The sequence below is a fragment of the Pelmatolapia mariae genome, linkage group LG6 (assembly GCF_036321145.2).
Source record: "Pelmatolapia mariae isolate MD_Pm_ZW linkage group LG6, Pm_UMD_F_2, whole genome shotgun sequence".
Classification (NCBI taxonomy): domain Eukaryota; kingdom Metazoa; phylum Chordata; class Actinopteri; order Cichliformes; family Cichlidae; genus Pelmatolapia; species Pelmatolapia mariae.
In genome coordinates this window covers 27,601,813-27,623,845 of record NC_086232.1, presented here as the reverse complement: position 1 = coordinate 27,623,845, position 22,033 = coordinate 27,601,813, and the positions used below count along the sequence as shown (strand labels likewise).

The 22,033-nt window shown below is 39.7% G+C and overlaps 1 protein-coding gene across 2 annotated transcripts in view; it reads left to right on the top strand.

The window, feature by feature from the left end:
- The first annotated feature begins 1,288 nt into the window (after positions 1 to 1,288).
- Positions 1,289 to 22,033, top strand: part of LOC134629276 (phospholipid phosphatase-related protein type 5-like) — a 55,982-nt gene continuing 35,237 nt past the window's right edge. For both annotated transcript variants that reach the window (XM_063476480.1, XM_063476481.1), the window contains exons 1-2: positions 1,289 to 1,878; positions 7,694 to 7,804. In XM_063476480.1, coding sequence (XP_063332550.1) covers positions 7,694 to 7,804 — 111 coding nt within the window. In that variant the 5' untranslated portion in view covers positions 1,289 to 1,878. The remainder of the gene's footprint in view (positions 1,879 to 7,693; positions 7,805 to 22,033) is intronic.

Below are 22,033 nucleotides of genomic sequence, written 5' to 3'. Positions count from 1 at the left end.
ATCTATCAGTGTTTTGTTTTGTTTCTTATCCAAGTCAGAGTGGGTTGGAGCCCCAGAGGAAGCCCACGTAGCCACAACAAAATCAGCAAATTCTATACAAAAAGCCTTCCAGTCAACAAAACGAAACTTAGAACACAAATTTGTTACAGTGCATTTTAACAAGTTAGAAAAAGTTATGATTTTAGGTGTTTTTTTGTTGTTTGGTTTTGTATGTGGATGTGTGTGTTTGTGCTAGTATGTGTGATTGAAATATGAATTATCGGAGTTCCTTGTGTTTCAGAGCTCTGTGTGTCTGTGAATGCAACAACAATCTTTTTTTCTTTTCTTTGTCATTTTTTTCTTTGCAGTCAACGTGAAGCGGCAGCTGGATGATGTGCCAGTAGTCCAAATGCATCTTCAGTGGACGTCACGTCCTCTGTCAGTGTGAACAGCCAGCCAAGACAAGACACTACAGCATAAAGAAGTAAAGTATAAGCTCACAATATAATCTGTGCAGGCTAAGAACGTCCACTCATTGATGAATGTAATTGTGATGCCTATATGAGACAAATGTGTGTCCACACCACACCAAGTACAGACCTGTGCAACAGTGCTGCCTGGTTATTTCACAGTGGTCCAACAGTTCAGCCACTGCAGCATGTTTAAATATTTCCCAAAGGTTACCAGCACATCAACATGTATATGCATGCGTGGCCACAGAAATGCACAAGGTTTCGTTTTAGCCCTGAGCGAGGCAGAATTTATTAAAAATTATGCAGTGTGCTCTTACGTACATACAATGGCCCAGAAAGCTGCCCGTGAACTTTCACCTGAAGGCCCGTGACCTACATTGAAGCGTGTGGGGGATGCATCCCACTTTTCCGCTTGACGATGCATCATTAACCTACTTCTGACTGTCCAAAGTCAAGTCCCTGCAGCTCACCTGAACCCACCGTTGAATTTAGATACATAAGCACACACACGCGCACACATACGAAATTGCATCATACCATTAGTTTATTTTTTTTTCTCCATTGCTTTGGCTTTCCACTTTACCATAATTACACAACACACAATGGTACACTCGCACTCACAGAGTGCATGATGTCTTCCTGTGTCAAAGTGGTTTCCTAGGGTACTAAAGTGCACAGCATCTACCATTTTAGCCACTGTGTTGCTTGACACACATACAGTCCCTCCTTCTCTCTTTATCTAATGCTCTCTCTCTCTCTCTCTTGCTCTCTCTCTTGCTCTCTCTCTCTCTCTTATACACATTCTGGCTGCTTTCTACTCTCAGTCTCCACTCCTGCGTTCTCATTCTCTTGTTCCCTCTTCCAACTCTGTTTTTTCTTCTTCTCCTCTTTGCTTCTCCTCCTCCTCCTCTTCCTCTTCCACACACGCATACAGATGCACACACACATTTTCTCTCTCTCTCTCTCTCTCTCTCTCTCTCTTTCTCTCTCTCTCCCTCTCCCTCTCCTCATATCCACCGGCAACTGAGCAGGCTCCCTCACCAAGCCCGTGGATCCCTTCACTTGACTAATTAGCCTTGAAGTGCTGTTGAAGATCATCATATTTAGCTTAGTGACCTAGCGGCAGAGTGCAGACAGATATAGACTTGGCTGGCTGGAGGCAGAGTGCCTGGCAGCGGGCAAGCTCTCTATCTCTCTCTATTCACACTCACCGCCGAGGGCTTCTCAGTGGCGGAGCGGCGGAAGTGAGGGGCGTTTTTGCTTTGAAAGAGACGAGAAGGGGAAAAGAGAAAGAAGCGGAGCTGAGACCACAACAAAACCTCAGAATGGAAGTCCGCTGCAGGAGCAAAACCTCCTAGAGACAGAAACTGTGAGGTGGCAGCCGTTACTTTGCAGCAGCATTGCTTCCAACAAGAAGACATAGAAGGTGAGACTTTTTCAAACCAGTTACTGCCGTGTGTTTTTTCTTCTGGCTCTTTTGGGAAACATTTTGTTCCTAAATTTGCGTGAGTGTGGGTGTGTGTGTGTGTGTGTGTGCAAGAGAGAGCGAAAGGGAAAAAGTGTGAGTGCAGATGTGCATCAGTGTGACCCACATTGTTGAACCTGAGGAGCAGCACAGCAGGAATTCTATGTAGGATGTCTCTCTCCCCTCTCTCTCCTTCTCCCTCCTCTTATCTCTCTTCTCCTCTCTTTCTCTCTCTCACACACACACACACAGACTCAGACTCGCACGCAGCTGTGTGACACCACTTGTTGGACTGACATCCAAACTGACATGCTATGAATATTGAAATACTGGTCAGTTGTATGCGTGCACGCATTAGCCCGTGCACACATTTGCATGAATATCAGCCAGCGTAAATGTGTGAATGCACCTGTGCATGTGTGAGATAGTGACTAACTCTTTTTGTGCTGTGCTACCAATGCAAGGCTTAAGGGTGAAAAAATCATTGTGAGCAACATGGACAGCAACACAAAAGACAATCAGACACAGCTGCCTTATGCCTGATTGCTTCTCACTGCTTTGGAAGATGGGAACATAAAAGAAGACCCAAATACAGTATTTACAGCATGCAGCCCCCTGTGTGGGAATGTATGCATATACAATACACAGTCTTTTGATCTCCTGCCATAACCTAAACAATCTTGTCTTTCATGCTCTGAAGCAGAACCTTATAGTGGAATAGTGTTTTATTAATGAAGCACACAGGTGGCCTTGAAATTAAAGAATCAAATACATTTATATGAACCACAGCATGAATACTTATGTCCGTTTCTTCGTTAAGCGTACGTGTCTGAAGGAAATTCTTGAATATTATATGAATTTTTGGTCATTAACAAGCCTCATTCAGGTCTATAAATAGCGGGACATGATGTTAGATAAATGCAGAGGAACCACTGATTATTTAAGTTTGTGCACCTGAGGGTGATTTTTGCCCAAATTGGGATTTTTAATTTAGAAATCTTCCATGTTTAAAGTGACAAAAATATAATTTTTTCACTCCTTTCACTTCATAAGATGATTCTTTAAATCTTATCTTGTTGCTGCCTCAGAAGTCGGAAAAGCTTTGATAGCATATATGTATGAGCTTAAATTTTCTGCTAGGAAAAAAAAAAGCTGTTAAAGATGAGAGAAGATCTAAATGAATTCCGGGTTGTCAGAGTATTACATCTTTAATTCTTTCTTTATTAATGCATATATTGTATCTCTTTCTAAAGCATACTATGACAGTGTTGAACTGTCGTGCTCCTGTTCCTCATGCAAATGTGCACTTTGAATCGCCGTCACGAATAACAAGATGGTGTATTTTTAGTGTTTGTGTAAACAGGAATGAATCATTTACCTTGTTTTTACTCTTATTTTATTTTTAATCTGGCTTCTATCATTTTTGGATGTGACTGATAGGGGGTCAAGTGCACAATGAATGCATGGACACACTCCAAACTTGTGAAGTGCCTTCCTTCTCCTCTCACCCATAATGACCATTGATTGGGGAAAGGGCTGACAAGGCAGCAGAGACTCTCACTAAGCCATAAAGTCAGCAAGATAATTGTTGTCAAGGAGATCGGGGAGGGGGCTAAGCTTGATATCTGAGAGGAAAACCAATTGGTTTGCGAGTGAGTAAAATTATATTGAAGATTGCTGAAGCCTTTTGCTTTATGATTGATAATATCAGGATTTCACAGTTCTTGAAAAATGCATTTACTGTGTTAATCAGAGGATATATTGGAAAGCCTTTTGAGGCTCTCCTAAACTTAAAAGAGTAGTAGCTGACATTATTTAGCATGAGCGCAGTCATTTGCATGTCACAAACCCCTGAGCAACTCATAAGCTACTCTTCTTACTCTGACTTTTATCATCATCTTTCCCCCCCTTACCACCTCTTCTCAGTTTGGGGACTGGATCTGTTTTTCTTCAGCGTGTACCTGTTATCCCTCAGTCACTATAATTTCCCATTGCTGAGTCTGCTGGCTTTCACCCCACCCGCTTTATTTCTGAAGAGTTTCCGAACGTCTGCATCAGGACTTTGTCTCGCTCTTATCTCTTACTGTCAGGCTTTTGTTTTTGATCATCGCTCCTCTGTTTCCACTCTACTTCTCCTCCTTTCAACCTCATTTCCCCTCCAATTCTTTTGATTGCCTACCCATACTGGTTTGTGTGCGTGTGTGTACCTGTGTGCATTTTTGATGTGTCATGCAGAGTGTCTTTACGGGCATCCCGACAATTTGGTGAGTGAGCTGGTGAGGATGTATACAACTGTGGTTGTGTGTTTGCTTTGGAATAATCTTTTTGTATTCTTACTGATGATAGATAATAAATGGTTTCCCTCTTTGTGCTCAGACATGATTATCTATGAAAATATGAAGCACAGGGGTTATCAGCTGTTTCAAAGGGGCCAATTTATTAATGGATGGATGGCACATTGTGAGCATCAGGCAAAAAGTGTCCTCATTATAGTTAATGATCTTAAGTAGTACAACACTTGGTGCCTCTATTGTTCACCATGAAGATTTAGTCCCAGAAAAGCATTACCACGTCTTGAAAGAAACACATCACCGAGTTGATGAAGTGATAGCGAGTGAAGCTTTCTCTTATGGTAGGAGAAGCGGTGCTCTCACAAGATGAGTTGTGAGAAAACCTTTCTTCAAATAAATTTAGGAATTTTCAGGTCCATTTTTTTCATTATTAAATGAAGAAGAATATACTTTAAAAAAAAATCCCCCCTAAAAACTCACCATGGGAAATGTCAGGGGGTTTGTGTTTTAGGTCAAATGAAAAATTACTAGTCTGCCAAGGAGATGATTGGTGGTTGTTTGCCAGTTTGTAATCAAGATTATTTAAAACTGCATGAAAATTTTAGAAGAGGCGGGGCTGGGATCGACAACAAAGTGATTTCTGGAGTTGATTAATGATTTATTATCTTTACGAGACAGGGCAGCTTATATATTTTCATGTGATGTATATTTTCTCAAACAAATATCATAATTAAATAAGAGAAATTAGAATACACTTTCTTGTATGTCTTCAAGAAAACATCATACTCTTATCACAGTCCAAATATCCTTCTGGACCCAGGGTCTCAATTCATCCATGGTGCAGAGGCATTTTCAGCCTTGACTGTAAGCAGTCAAGACTCAGACTGCTGCAGAAGAAGATGTGTGTAAAAAAAAACACTTTGATATTGACTTGGTAAAGGTAGGTTCAATCTACTTTATATACCACAGAGTTAATCCACAATTTTATATCTTAATTTCTTAGTTATATATTCTACAAAATCAGTACTCATTTTTAGGCAAGTAAGTGTCCACCTATCCATTTTTTTATCTGTTTATCCAATTCAGGGTTGCATGGGGGCAACAACCTGGGAGCCTATCCCAGGGTGAGAGGCAGGATCACCGGTCTATCACAAGGCTAACACATAGAGACAGATAACCATTCCCACTCACATTTACATCCATGGCCAAGTTAGAAACACTTGCATGTCTTTAGACCGTGGCAGTAGCCAGAGATAACCCACAGAGACATGGGGTGAACACAGAAACTCCAAAAGCTCCAGACTGCATTTGACCTTCCTCACTGTTAGATGACAGTTTAATCATCACACTAGTAAATGAAGGAAATTTAAAAACAACTAAACATCCTATCTCGTAGAACTATAAAGCAGCATAAAATGAAAATCAATGGATCATGCAAATACACCACTGTATAAAAGTCTTGTGCCGCTTGTTATTTGTTTATATTTTGCCAAGAAAATGGAAAATGGTGCATTTATTCAAATGTAGAAATATAAATGAAATACAGTAAATAGTACAAAACAGAGTTTCTACAATTCTAATGAGCTTGAAAGTCAATATTTAATATGAATACAGCCTGAACTGTTTTAAACAAGCTTTCCCTGAGACTATTTAAAGAAATAAGAAGAAAGTTCTTGAGGCTTCTTTAAGGACATTCAAAGCTCTTCTTTGGATGCTGGCTGCCTTTTGTTCTGCTCTCTGTCAAGGCGATCCCACACTGATTCAATAATGTTGAGGTCCGGGCTCTGGTGACCAGTCCATGACTGATAGTGGTCCAGTGTTTGGTTTTCTATCCAGTATGTGTTCGGGATCAGTGACATGATGAAAGATGATGTCAATCAGGCACTTTTCAGATGGTATTTCATGGTAGATCACAATCTGACAGTACTTTCTTCAATTTTGACAAGACCAACACCACTGGCTTAAATGTAGCCCCAAACCTTAACAGAGTCTCCACCATGTTTTGCAGATGGCTATATACAGTCACTGCTGTGTCTTCCTCCTAACCTCCTCCATACAACAATGATTTAAAACAAAAATTTGGATCCATCACTTCATAGGATGCCACTGATTTTCAAGCCAGTTTGTGTTTATTTGGCATCCCTCAGCCATTCTCCCTGTTTCACTTTCTTAAAAATGGCTTCTTGACAGCCATCTCGCCACTAAGACCTTTTCTCAAGATATGCCAGGTTTTCAGCTAATAGCTATTTCAAAATCACCTTGTTGGTGCAAAAATACTGTTTATGCCTGTGTTATCCCAGGTATTTTTATAGAATCAATTAAAGAAACAAATTGTTTTTTTTGCAAAGAAACATAATAAAGTGTCTAACAGTAAAATGTACATTTGTTTCTTTGCGAAGTTGTCTGTTATCTGTAGACACAACACAGGTTCACCCTCTGAGTTAGGTGCCTTTTTTAAGCTTGAATGATTCATAGGTGAGTGTAAGTAGCTTAGCAAAAAGGGTCAGTTACAAAGTTATAAAATGCACGAGAACTATTGTTACTAGAAGCAAAGTAAAGAGAAATGAGGGGTAGCTCAAAAGGTTTGCACAACACTATATCTGAACTGAACTTCAGCAGCATGCAGTGCTTTTTAAATGTATTTTGCTGTGTTTGAACATTGCTTTATTGTAAAGTTTATTGCAGTCTGATTGTTCTGCATTCTCTGAACAAAAACAGCATAAAAACAATTTTTCTAGCGTGCTGACCTCTTTCTCTATGAGTAAGGCCTTACAGAGGTTGTCCTCTAGCATATTTTAAAACAAATATAGTTGAAACCATCAAAGGATGTAGTGATACATAAAAAAACTGTACAACAATCCGCTACACAGTCTTTTCCTCAACAGTCCACTCTATGATTGGCACTATGTTAACTACCGCTTTTTATCTCCCAGAACTATTTAGTGACTCATATTAGGTACAAAGTTGAAGAAAGTGACTAAACTGAAGTGTCAGTCTCTTTGATGGGTTTCTTTTTTGCAAATACAACATTTCAAACCAATTATTAACCACTGCCAAAGCTTAATATTGACTCTGATTCTGTCCAAAATTTCCTCAATACACGTGAGACAACGTGAGGTCAGTGTGTATACAAATAGTCAGTGTAAGCCAAACATTCAGGCTTCAAACTGCTCTAAACACTCAGTTTCAGATCATTTTCTCTACTCTTGGTTCTGTATGATGACAGTGAGAGGCAATATTGCCACAGTGCTCAGAGCCACAGTCCTGGCTATATAGCACTGGACCCCCATCTACCTGCTGTTCAAACCTATTTGTTTGCAGGGGGCAGCTAGTCGGTGGAAAGCAGTGAGGTGAGGAGCTAAAGCAGCTTCTTTCAGACAGTGGATGAAGCTAGTAGCCGCACAAAGGCTCAGTATAAGGATTAGTTCAACACTATAAATCCAGTAGACTGAAGCTTTACAGAGACTTTTTCTTTTCCCCAACAGATGATGGACAGTCGCCTGTCAGCACAGGAGAGGACAATGAGGAACCTTCCTGCAGACAGAGGCTTTCAGAAAACCAGCACCTACATCGTGCCCTGCTTCCTCTTTGTGGAGGTGAGTGTGACTGTTAAGGCACATTTTCTTCAACATTTCAGCACTTTGGTCCCCTGCTGTGCTCATCAGGCTTAACTCACAACAGGACATTTCAGCTTGATTTGGCCTGAACATCATTTGGAAGCTATAACTGAAAGAAATCTACAGCAATCTAAAGTCTCCAAGGTTTAATGTGTTTTGTGCTGTGGAACAAAATGATGTGCTGTTTACCAAGCACAGCAGAAATAAAATTTTTTTTTTTTTTTTTAAAAGTCAGCTGTGTATTTAGGTCTTGTTGGAGATTTTAGAAACCTCTGGAAGTTGGAGTCACACAGAGCAAACGGATGGAGACATAAAAGAACATTTTACAGACGTCTGCTGGTGGATGTTCTCTTCGCTTTCTATTCCCTCACTCCTGCATCGCTTTCTTCAATCTGTTCCTGTGTTTCTCATGGTGGATTAAGAGCAAAATGTGTCCCTTGGGAAAAAACGCATGAATTGGCTGAACCACTTTTCAATTCAGTGACTCTCGAAAGAAGTGATTGATTTTGATTAACTGTCACAAATGGGTAATTACCCCCTCGTCCATGAGTCCGTTTAGTGATAACATTCAGCACGAGGGTGAAGGGATCTGTCACAAAGGCCTTTTCCCTCATATGTTCCTGCTCTTCCCACAACTCGTCTTCTTTCCCAGTAATCCCTAAATGACCCGGTGAAGCGCTCATGGATCAAGCTGCATTTCCTAATTAATTGGCCTGATTAAGAACGGAAACCCAATTAGCCTGTGCTACTGTTAACATGCTCCAAGCCTGAGGATCCTCAGAGTTACAGCAGAAATAGCAAAATATGCAAAATTAGCACTTTTTAGCATTAAAATAAGGGTCTTTGCATTTAAATTCAGCCTAAAAATATAATTTCTTACTCTTACATGAGATCAAATATTAATGTTTAAAGTTGATGAAAGCTGTTTAGTCAAATAGTGCCATAGAGAGCTGACTAGAAATTGAGGTTTTGCAATTGACAATAGAGCCTCCAGTAGGGCCCTGTATCCTAAAGATGATATTCCTAAACAAGTAATGTACATTTTTAAATTGAGGAAAGCATTTTTTTGTGTGCGTGTGTGTCACCAACATATCTTTGATCTTTGTGTTCTTGCTTTCATAGTGTCTCCCCTTTTCAGGAAGCTAACACGAAATCGGGACAGTGTTGGGAAAATCAGGCCCAGACATTGTCCACATGTTCCCTCTCTCATATGCATCACACAGTAGGTGCTTCGCTGTGTCAGATGTGCTCTCACTACTGGAAATACTCAATTTGGATTTGGCAAGGGGTAGCGCCTGGAGCAAAAGCAAAAGCTGTTTAATGTCTGATCCAACTGATGGGTACTTACATACAGCTTTTTGTGCCTAAACGTAATCAAAGGGAGAGCGAAAATGAAAGTAAACAGAAAATTAAAACAGACACTAAAGTAAGTGAAATAATGACAGTCCCTTTAAATGAACCCTAGTCTCACGGATTATGTTGCCGCCATTCTGCTTATCCGCCCCCTCATGCAGTCTTTATTGATCTTTTAAATTATAAGGTGTTTTGCCGGAGAGAAAATTGGTTTCTCTTGAAACATCACTGAGAAAGCAATTTAGTTATATGGGAACGTATTTTTATTTGTATTTTTTTGGAGACTGCTTGGCTGTTCAGTCAAGCAAAGAGCTGATGATGTATATGACCATTTTTCTGATTTACCGACTGAGACAAACTTAAACTATCACTGATGTTGTGAAAAGCTGGTCTCTTTGTGGTATCCATCCATCCATCCATCCATCCATCCATCCATCCATCCATCCATCCATCCATCCATCCTTTTTCTTCCAGTTAGCCAGTTGTCATTGGTTGAGAGGTGGGGTATACCTTAGACAGGTCGCCAGTCTATTTCAGTGCTGTGGATTTGCAGTTGAAAAGAATTAAGCTGACTATTTCTTTTCTACACGACCCAACCTCTTCACCTGAATCTCCAAAGGGATTTTCCTCAGCCTTGTGTTTCTTCTCTCTCTATGTTCCAAAACACAACAACCTCTTGAGATGTGACTATAACTTTTTTTTTATCTGAGCTTTGTGCCTCAGCCAACACACGGAGCCTGCACTGTTTCCACGCACACACCTCAGTTACCTCTGCATCTCTTTATAGCTCAAATATCTCGCGATCCCTCCAGGTTTACACGTGGCCTTAAGCTTGCTTTTATTTTTCATTCATTGCGCTTTAGCATTCGCTCATTCTCGGGATCCTCTTGAGGACATGTTATAATGATTTTCCACCTTTTTAAAAAAAATTTCATAGTGGGTTTGTAATATCTCTAGGCTTGAATCTGTCACAGGTGCTCTTCACCTCCTTCTATATTCTCTTTGATGGTCTCCTGAGTACTGCCCAGTCATTCTTTACCTCTCTGCATCACTCCTATTCAGCACTCAGTCCCTTGAGTAATTACTGTACGTTGTTTGTACCATAGATTTCTCCATTATTCCCCTTTGATTGTAAAGCTTCGTCTCCTCCTCCCACTCAAAAGCCTGTCTGCTATCACAAAGTCTCTATTCTCCTCATTTTTCACCAACACTCTGTCCGTGTTTTCCCGTGAGTCTCCATCGTTTCTTGGTATTTCTTTGTGTCGCTCCTCTTGGTTTTGTTCGTTTGCTCCTCCTCAGGATAGATTTTGTCCCTGGTAGACCTTGTCCCAACCTTACCTCATATCAGAATGGAGACAGGAGGGCATTACATACCAGGGGGTGAGCACTTCTTCCCATTTTTGCCACCTTATTACCCCATTTCTGAGGACCCCTCTTTTTTTCAGGTTAGAGATGGATTTGGAGATGGAGATTTGGTCTGATTTTAATGACTGTATATGCACCTGAATGAATCTGCGTGCATTACAGTAGTTTAATAAAGAGCATTTTAAAATTAAATTCCCCCCTCTGCTGCATTCAGACTAAAGCAGCTTGCTGTAGCATAGCTCCCCCCGGAGGGCACACTCTCCTTTGTTGTTACATTAGCATCTCATTACCCATTTCTTTTCAATCCAAACGCCCAGTCTTATTTCCCTTCCGCTCTTGTGATCGTGTTGCCGATTCCTTCTCTCATTTCACCATTTTCCCCCACAATCTAACTGTCTATCTATCACTGTCTGCCGCTCTATCTCTTTTATTCCTTCCTTATAATTTTATTTATGACGATGGCCCTTTTCCTCTTACTCAGTCAGCCTCTCTGTCAGTTCGTCACTCCTTTTTTGTTTTTTTAAAGGCCACATCTCATCTGTATTTCTCTTCCCCTGTGATCGTGCTTGTGTCGCCCCCCCTTTAGTGATTGTTTTTTCCTTCTCTCTCTCCCTCTGCTTGATTAAAATGTGAGAACTGGCCCTATCACTTTCCTGTTAAAACAAGAAAGCGTTTACACCATTTTCCTTTAAACTGCATGTGATGAAAACAACATAATGGACAGCAGATTAGTCGTCCTCCCTCGCCGCTCTATCTCTCCGTCCTTGCTGCTCTCTTTTGTTTTTGCTTCATGCTGCTTCTGCAGCTGTGAAGCCACACAAGAGGCTGGTCTGGGGCCTAACAGAGGCACGGCTTCAAAGGATCCTCTTTAAAAAGTCATTTTGATACGACTGGCTCCTGACTTGCTTTAGACACTGGTGGGTGGGAGGAGGGCTGTTCTTTGGTGTGATCTAGGCCAGGCGGGCCTACTGTGAAAATCTGTACTGAAGTCGAGTTACATAGTATCGAAGTAGGAGTGACTACAAATTGACTGTTCTCACTGCAGCCGTCAAATAGTAGTGTTGTATCAGCTGCAACAATAGTAAAATATGATAATTATTACTGTCAACTGTTAATGTGCTGTGGTTATTAATTCATGGCACACAGCTTGTGAAGCGTGCGCGCAGGCTTTCCAGCTTTACTTTTCGGCCAGCTCGGGCTCACTAAGCTTCCTCCTCTTCGCTCCTTCCTCACGCCTCGTTGGCTGCATCCTCCTGTGGCATAGAAACTTCTGTAAAATAAACAGACTGCTCAGCATCAGACCACATAATATTTCAGGTCTGCAGCTTATGCTGTCTGATGATACTCTGAGGTGTTAGTTCATGTCAGCTTGCAGCTCTCATAGCTGAGCTTTTCTGTACATACCCCAGTACGTGTTTGCTTAGTAATTTTTTAATAGTCAGTAATATTCATAATACAGTAATACTCATGGCCATTGGCCATTGATCAGTGGGTTTTGGTCAGTGGTTGTTGATCAATGGTCATGAGAATTTGCATAATTAAGATTAAGGAACTGACCTCCCAGCCCATTGTTCCTTCACCGGGCTGGTTTCAGTCATTATGCAATGTACTGTTTATAAGATTGGGGAAATCTGCAGTCAGCTGAGACTGAAGAAGTCACTTGGATGAGTAACGAAACGTTTCTCCCACAAAACGCTACGTCCAGATGAACAGAATCAACTTTTGGAGAGGTCAGTAATACATTCAAAGGCCATCTATTTATATACATCTTACTAATAGCAGGTTGAAACTCTATTGCTGTTTGATTGAGATCTGGTGACTGTGGAGGTCTTTTGAGTCCAGGGAAATTATTGTTGTGTTCAAGAAACCAGTTTGAGAAGCTCAGTTCATCACTAGATGGACATAGTTTGATGTGTTGGACATGGTGGGCATCAATATTCAGGTTGGGTGTGGTGTTTAAACAATGCTCAGTTGGTGTCGCAAGAAAAAATTTCCCCCACACAATTACACCATCACCATCCTGAACCACTGATACAAGACATGTTTTAATGTGGTTTACATAAAATTCTGACCCAACGATTTAATTGTTCCAGCAGAAATTTGGTCTGGACAAGGCAACATTTTTCCGGCCTTCTATTGTCCAATTTTTGTGACCTCATGTGAACTCATTTCTCTTTTTTGGACCATTCTCATTAAAGCACCATTAGGCAACAGCAATCTTGCCAAATTCAAAGTCAAATTTAAAGTGGTCAGTGAGGCTATTTATTAAAACTCTGAAGTTTTAATAAATAGGTGCATTTATATGCAACTGTACTAATTTACATCCTAAAACATACTGAGGATATCTGGCAAGTCACAAATTTCTTGATACTGAAAGTTCAAAACATTCACAGACTTCTTTGCTTTTTCTTTCTAGCGAAACAGTTTTCACTTGTAGCATCCAAAGCAAGACAAAAGTTTTAATATTCAGGCTCTTGGTTGGTTAAACACTGCTGTTTTTACGCATCAGTTTGTTTACATGCATTGGGGAGTGTTCGTGCATATGTAAAAAAAAGCCTTTTTGTGTCTCAGAGGGAGCTGCGTGAAATGACTTGTCTGAAATGATGTCACTGAGCCGGTTGTTATTTGAGTGCGACAAGAATGAAAAATTTAAGTCTCTGAATCTGCTGCATCTGTTTTGATCCTTTGTCCATCTCTGAAAGTGTTACAATGCGGTGCTAAAACAGTGGAGTGCTCGCCTAATCATAATTTAGATCTCTGGTCTCAAAAAGACTAGTTCCTTCTGATATTTTCAGTATTCAGAAAAATAGAGACACTGAACACATTCCAAAAAGATGGTTTTATCCCTTTTAGAAACACAGAGCATAAATTTCACCATAATTTCTGGGGGCAGTACTGATCCTGACAAATACAGAGCAAACTTCTGTTTTGTTTTGTCCATCTTGTTGGATTCAGCCCCGGCATCAGTTTGCTTGTTAATATGTTATGTTATTCAGGACAGACACAAATCTAGCATCTTTTTACCGTTTCAGTTTTTAAAAACAAGTTCCCTAGCCTAGCCTAGTTTGCTTTAATAATAAACAGTGTTGCTAATACATCAGACCGACACTTGCCTCCACCAAAGCCTTCTCCTTACATGCGCTCACTTCATCCACAGTCCCTGCTGGGTATGACATCATCTCAGTACATCTTCTACCTTCAGGCAATGTGCTTGATATATCGTTTGTTTTTTTTCTAAATATTTCTTTTTGGTTCATTTGTGCTAGAAAGAAGAAACACAATATTTTCTCAGATACAAAGTAATAAACATGACTAGGCTCTATTGCAGCAGCTTTGCATGATTCCCAGTTCAAAACAATCCCTGTTTAACCTGTACTGAAGTCTTGCCTGAAACAAGCCACTTTAGCTTCTCTTCTTTTAAGGTCTCCATTAGCGATTGGTTGATCAATCCCTCTTAGATTGGCAAAGGTTGGCAAATAATTGCCTTCTAATTTATAAATGCGGACAGATTGTCCAGCCTTTGCAACTGACCTAATCCAGTCTGCACCACTGAGTGCAAATCATCTGTGACAGGCATCTGCGTAAAAGGGGACCTGACTCAATTTGTTGCCAGCTGGTTTTCCTCCTATGTCAAACCATGTCGTTCGCCTATGTCATTTTGCAGTTAAACTATTTGTGGAGGAATTTCTGAAGTTTTCAGCTATACGAGGTTCTGTCTGAATCTCTTTGTGTATGTAGACGGAAACAGATTTGGATTTGGAAACAATTTTCAGCCATTTCTCATAGTTATTCACTGTATTTTACAAATAGATTGCAAGTAATTGCCATCTTGACACATTTAATTGTAAACTGACAGCAGACTGACTCTGTGTTATCGCTGTCATCACCAAAGCTGCTTTGAAGACCGCATTTCAAAGGTAACAATATCGCCAGATCACAAGTCACAATTCTTTTGGTCCAACCACTGTTTTCCTTATGACTGTAGAATAACCCGATTTTCTTCTGATTGGTTGGTTTATGAGTCACAGCTGTGTGCTTGAGATGACCATCTCATTTATTGCTGTCAGTTTATATATGACAGAAATTAAGAAAAAGCGTAAAGGGTCCCCATTACCTTTTCCATTAGTGTTCCTTTTCATACGTGCTTTTAGTCCAGCTTTACTTAAATTAAAACGCTCCAGTAGATTAAACGTTATTGCTAAAGTACTGTACATCCCCGTAAGTCGTTTTGTAATAGTGCTAATGATTGCCATTAACTTCTTTTTAACTTTGTTATGATCCATTTATTCACAATCAACATTTCCTCATGCCACAAAAAAATTAATTCAGTTTCGTAACATCCCTGAGCACATTACCTTTACACTAGAGCGTCATACTTTCCTGGTAATTTTTGGGTGATGAAAAAGTGTCTGCACAGATTCGTTTTTTTATGTCCCCTCCCTCCTCAAGACACACACATACTCCCATGAAGACACTGTAACAGTTCATTGGCACATCATTCTCTCCCTAGTTTTCTCCTCATTATCTCTCTGACTCCATGAATAGCACCTGCCCGCCTGTCTGCTGCTCTGGGATTTCTCAATATTCTGGGTGGATGTTTGAAACACTTGTTAGCTGTGCTGCTTCCCTCCTTTTATCCCTTTAGGGAGGGAGGAAGAAAGGGATGGGGGGGGGGGGGGGGATATCTGTATACTGTATGGATATCACAATATACTGTAGGTCCCTGTCATCTGCAGGTAATCAGTAGAGTAGCTGAATATCTGGGCAGCAGCATCAGAGCTAACTGTTTTAGAAATAGAACAACAAGATGCTGGAAAAAGACTTTCAATAAAATCTGTATCTAACATATAATCTTTACAAACTCTTCCTTCTATTCATGTTACATGTAATTACAGGAGTCAGATATAGAGGTTGGCTCTCAGTGCTGGTTATCCTACATGTAGCTCTAAATAAGTTCGGCTTAATTCCTTTTCCTTTTTTTCCAGAACACATTAAAATCAAGTTAGATTTAAATTATTCTGCAAAAATGCTGTTTTTTAAAAGGCTGAAATTCTAATAGAAAAGGGGGATGCATGTCAAATAACTGTTTATTTTTAAAAAAGCAAATACATGTGTATATTCATAAGCAAGATAGCGTTGGCATAAAAACCTTTAACTGCACTGTAGGCTTTTATTCTGGCAGCGTGTTTGTGCGAGTGAGCCTCTTCCTTTTATTCCTCCCTGTTTGTAAGATGCGGGGGCATGTGTGCTTGAGGACTGGGGATTTTATAGAATTATGTGATTGTTCTTTGGTGTGTAGCAGTGAACATTTAAATGCACTATTCATGGATATGTAGTCCACTGGCACGAGGAAGCTCTAAATGCATTTGTTTGCTATGGGGAGAGACAGAGAGCTGAAAGGAAAAAAAGGGGTGAGGGAGCCAGTGCGAGACTGTGGACACAGAGAGACAAAGATATTTTGACAGTGAGGATGATTGAGAGACATAAAAGGAAATGCAGCGAGAAGGGGAGACACAGAAAGCGTGGGTTTGAAAATTATTGAGGAAAGATGTTTTTGACAGATAACGGGAAAAGGGGGGGAGAAGGATGGGTGATTTTAAGATAAATAAACCCATCAGAGAAACAAAAGCACTGGGAGAAAAGAGAGAGAGAGAGAGAGAGAGACAGGGAAAAGAGTGGAGGACATGTGGGTGCCCCCCCCCCCCCCCCCCCCCCCCCCCCCACACACACACACAAAATGAACGCCTGCTTTGATCCTCTTCATTTCCCTTGTTCCCTTTTTGTATTTTACCTCACTCTCCACTTCACCCTCTTTCACTCTCTCATATATCCTCATTTACTCTCTTGCACCTCCTCTCCCCTGTTTTCCCCTCCTCCCTGCTTCCACTCCTAGTTTTATTTCCCAGTGGCTTTGCCCGGCCGCACTCTGTGATGTACTAATGTCTCATTAACTCTTTTATCTGTCTGTTTATCTTCTTCCACTTCCACTAACCCTAACCCTCTGCTGCTTCTCCCAGTGCTCTCTTAAAGGCTCTATCCCTCTGGCTTGACCAAGGTTTTCCATCTAATCCATCTTGTAGTCCTCTTGCTCAGTGTGTTGTAATACAACCCAGTGACACCAGGCGGCAGTCAAGGCCATTTATTTGCTAGTTATCCATGCTGATTATGATTTCCTTTAGTGAGGTTTTTTTTTACTTTGTTATCTCATATAATCACACTCATCTATTTAACAAATGTGTTTTTAAGGGGCAGTGTCCCTGCGATGTATCGTATTGGTGCTCTACTTGAGCCGTTTCTGTCCCAGAGGCTGCATGCACACAACACCTTTGCTTCTTTTTATCTGGAAATCTGCTGAAACTCATAGAGACGCACAGATCGAGATCTCAGCTGCTGTAAAATATTTAGTGGCTCCAATCACGTGAGCGAATAATCATGTGGCTCATCAGGAAAAGAGGAGAGGTGTTGCTGCCTCGTCTCACTCTAATTTAGGTGAAATGTTTTCAGTGAAGCTCTCTGAGTGTTGTAACTCTGAAGTCAACTGAAGCCACGCAAATATAAAAAGCTTTTCAGCTGAAGATGCCAGCTTTTGGTTTAGAGGTTAATTTGTGTGGATGTGTTTTTAATTGTGGCTGATTAATGTTGGCACATTAAAAAAAACAGACCACTTAGCTGTTTAGTAACATATAATAAGAAGAAGGTTAAGCATTTTGCAGCCACTTTATGAGAAACACCTTCACAAACTAATGTGTGCCAGAGATCATAATGATTTGATTTTGGTGACATTATTAAAATATGTTCATTCAGTTATATTATGTATATGACTGTAGTCGGGGTTAAAGGAGGTATTACTGAGAACCTAATGTATTTAACAATTCAATGAAAGATTAAAGGAACAGCACAACAAATAATCAAGATAATAATTTCTTTATTAACTAAATTTACATATTTTTCTTCTGCCCTGTTGTGATGTTCATTCACACAGACTGTTTTGGTGTGGGTTGTCTGGTTTTGCAGGTATCTGCTGCAAAAATGTTTGCTTTCTCTTTAATATAATAGAACTAAATGATACTTGTACCGTGATATGTTTCATTTAGAAACAGTTATCTGTCTGCATCCGCCAGTTAAAAGAAACGTGTAACAAGCCAATATTACCAGTCAGCTGAGGGAGGCAGTCAGAGGAAAAATGTAAGTAAATTTGATTATGGGTTAAACTTTCCCTTTAAAAGCATACATTGCGATGCAAAACTCTTGCACTACCCCTCATTTATTTATATAAAGCTAGGAAAATAGAAAATGTATGTAGCAAGTTAGTGAAACAGGTGCTTAGATACATAGAAATGCTTTATATAAGACAAAACAGAGTTTGTATAGTTTTAACAAGCTTGAAATTAAATATTTGATATGTCTTTTTTCTCCAACACAGCCTTAACTCTATTGGGAAAGCTTTCTTCTTATTTCTTTAAATAGTCTTCAGGAATAATTCTTCACGTTTCTTGGAGGTGATTCAAAGCTCTTCTTTGGATGTTGGCTGCTGTTCTGTTCTCTGTCAAGATGATCTCACACTGCTTCAGTAATGTTGAGGTCTGGGCTCTGGGAAGGCCAATCCATGATTGATAGTGTTTCATTGTGTGTTTTGGATCATTGTCATGCTAACAAATGAAGCTGTTGCCAGTCAGATGCTTTTCAGATGATATTGCATAATGGATCAAGATCTGCTTGTACTTTTCTGCGTTCATAATTCATCAGTTTTTAACAATGTCTCCAACACCACTGTTTGAGAAGCAGCCAGAAACTATGACAGAGCCTCCACTGTGTTTTACAGATAGCTGGAGACACTCACTTCTGGTGTCTTCTGTATATATGGATATATTGATGACGACAATTTGAACAAAAAATCTCAGCTTTAAAAGATCTGTGACTGCTGATTTTTTTTTCTTGAGTAATTTGGCATACCTCAGCCTTTTCTCCCTGCTTCCCTTCCTTAACAAGGGAAGCCCACCCTTCCACTAAAATCATTTCTGATGAGGCTTCAGTCAACAGTAGAGACAAATGTTTTAGGTCCTGTGTCAGGTCTTTGCTGGATTTCTTTTCCTATTTCTTAAGGACATGACTTCCAGATGCTGTTTATCTGCTGCAGATAGCTTTTTAGGCCTGCCAAGGACACACTGCACACTGTGCTGAGATATGCCAAGTTTTCAGCTAATAGCTATTTGGGAATCACCTTGTTAGTGCAAAAATACTATTATATGCCTGTCAAACTGTGTTATGTTTGGCATTTTTTGTAGATTCGTTTAAATAATTGGGAACAAATTCTGTGTTTTTGCAACAGGCTGCTAAGTTTTCTGTTATTTGGAGATCCAATACTACTTCATCCTTTCAGTTAGGGGGCTTTTTCATGCTTGAATGATTCATGGGTCAGTGATAAATGACATAAAAACTACAGCCTGGACTGAAAATTAGTGGGAAAAAAGGCATTTAGTTAGAAAGCCTGGAGAACTAAGAGCACATAAAAAAAATTACAATAAAGTCTGGCTCCTTGGAAGCAAAGAAATTAGACTTTTCCAAAGTAGATTTTATTGCAGAACATTTACATCCAGTTACTCAGGTGCACCTAATATGCATGACTCAAAAAAATTAAAACCAACATAACTAATTTATATAAATGAAGTTTCAAATGTGCAAAACCATACTTAAATATAGAAAATTATCTCTTAAATGTAGGCTTACCCAGCTTCACTCATGCTCATTATGACTCAGTTATAGTATAGAGTGTATATTCATTTTAAAACACTGCAGACCTGCTGTTAGCAAAAAGCAGCAGCATGCCTCCAGTTCATCCTGAGCCCTGTGGCATTTGTCGTCTTGCAGCAGGACGCTGTCATCTCGTCACCAGCCTCCATCCACACATTCTCACCTTCTGTAAACATGTTTGACTTTAGCAGTTGACTTTTCTGCCATCTGGCTGCTCCACACAGGCCGACGGTAGACATGCAGCAGTTATGTGCGAACTCACAGTTTAGCCCCAGGAGACATTAGTGATGCCCACTCTATTTTCACCTCTAGTTTCCCTACCCATAATGCACCATTATTGTCACATTTCATTTTCCCCCTTTCCAGTTAAAGGGCTTTTAGGGGAAGGAGATTTTCCTCATTTTCTGTCACATAAGTCCCGTATTAGTCTCTTTGATTTCTTGCTTTTTCCCCCTTTGAAGTGCAGAGGTGTAAGCATTAAGTCTTAATTACATGGTCTGATAAGTGATTTCAGTTTACTGGGTCAGATGGAAAGAGGTCAAGCTCTTGAATCTTTTGCAATTTGCAAATCTGATTTAATCCCATGGCTAAATTTATCCTGACAGATATTTAGTATCTAAATCAAATTGGGTTTTATTGCATAACAGTGTAATCCCTTTTTTTTCATCATCATTTCTGCTGGCAACATTGTTCCAGATTCTGAAGCAGCAGGCTAGAAATAACAAATCTATGTGATTCATAAACAGGGATGCCTATTCCTGGCTGTGCTATGATATTTACTGTACAGTACAGTACGGCTGCTTGGATCTTTCTTATTTCAAAGATTTACAAGCATATAGTTGTGTTTGCATGACAGTAAGCCTTTCAAACCTCAGTGTCCACCAAGACTTAAAAAATGCATGAAATATTTAGTTTCGTCATATTTGAATTTTTTTTTAAATATGTGAACAGAAGCCATTGTCTTATTTCCTGTCGTTGAACTGGCATTCAATGTTTTGAGGCTTTAGTGTTTTATCCTTTATAGTCTCTGAAAGATTAATTTCACATCTCTTGAAACAGACTGACAGAGCACTGAAAGGAACACGCTTTGTGGCATAAAACCAACTGCTAATTTTCACATTCAGAGAAGATAACAAGCAAATTTATTTAGACCCTTTTTTGTGATAACATATGTGATAGCCACAGACTTTCTCTGCCCTCTTGACACTATGATTATGTGGATCCATTTCTTATAGAATATATATAATACACAGTAAACCAGCAACTTGTCACTCTACTCTTGGCACGCTATCATTATCCTCCATATCCATGATTGTTAACGAGTAATAACACTGAAATGGAAGTGAGTCAGCAGTTAGTGATCACTCACTAATCGGTATGATGGCTGATTGGCTCTAAGGTGTGTGAGCGACACAGTTTGTGTACAGTTTTAACTGACTGTGATTAACTTTAGCAAGTATTACAACCAACAAAGCTCATCTAATCTTAAAAATTGGTATTTTACCCAACACGACGATCCTTCCCTAAATATAATTTGGTTGTTTTGTGCCTTGAAACCAAGTTTGGTGCCATTGCTTACACATTACTTTATCCCCTTCAGAAAGTAAATCATTCTACTGCTCCTTATGCATCACTCTTATTTATCACCTGAGTGATGTTGGTTTGCTTAGCAATTCATAATATTAACATTAAACCTTACGTATTGCTAAATATCCGCTTGTACACAAATACTCTGAAAATAAGACAGGGATACACAAGGTCATTCTTTTAGTGTTACACTACTGAGCCACCAGCAGAATTGATAAAAGCAAACACAAGGAGCACTTCAAAATGCTGTGTCAACAGCGCTCGTATTAAAGAAAAGGGCAATATTTACTCTACTATTTTCAATTCCGCAAGCCTGTTTATCTGTGCTTCGGTGACCTGTTGAAAATTCAGGCTCTGGCTGCTTGGTTGGGGCTGGCACACATTTGAGCATCTCTTTGGGCTTTGAGGTCTATCATTACTGGCTTTGTGTTGTCATGTATTTGCAGTTTTTTGGAGACATTTCATGTTTACAGCAGTGAGTTGTTGCTGCTCACCCATTCTGCACTCTACCGTCACATTTCTTAAAATGAAAGTGAATTAATTTGAATTTTTGTCTTACCTTCCACATGATAGTTGTTGCTCTTGAAGGCGTGCAAAAATTATATATTTTATTGTTTGATTAGGAGGACTTTTGTGTGAATGCAGCTCTTAAAGCTGGTTCTGTCTGTGTTTCATTACAATTTTACCATGCTTTATTTCTATTTCCAGGCGAGTTTCCCAAATAGCCTCTAAAGAATTTAACAAAGAGCTCATAAATTACTAAGAGAAACATTGAACATTTACAAGTGCCAGATATAAAGCCAGTGCAAGATACATTTTAATAAAATGTAACTATCATACGTTTAAAAAAAAAAAGTAATAAAAACATTTTGTTTTATTTTGTATGTGAGAATTAGGCGGAGGTCTTATGTGTGTACACCCTGAACAAAAATGAGGACAGAATTGAAAGGGGAAGGTGTGGACCATCTGGTGAGCAGTCCTTTAAGTGGGACAAACAGGTGGACCGACTGGATTCAAAGGGTGCCAGAGTCAGGACTTATGGGGGCAATAAAGAAGAAATTTATTTTCAGTGGCTGCGAGGAAGACTTACTGTGTAAAAATTCAAAATTTAAGCACTTCTACTGGTTACTATTGTAGCAAAGATGTTAATGA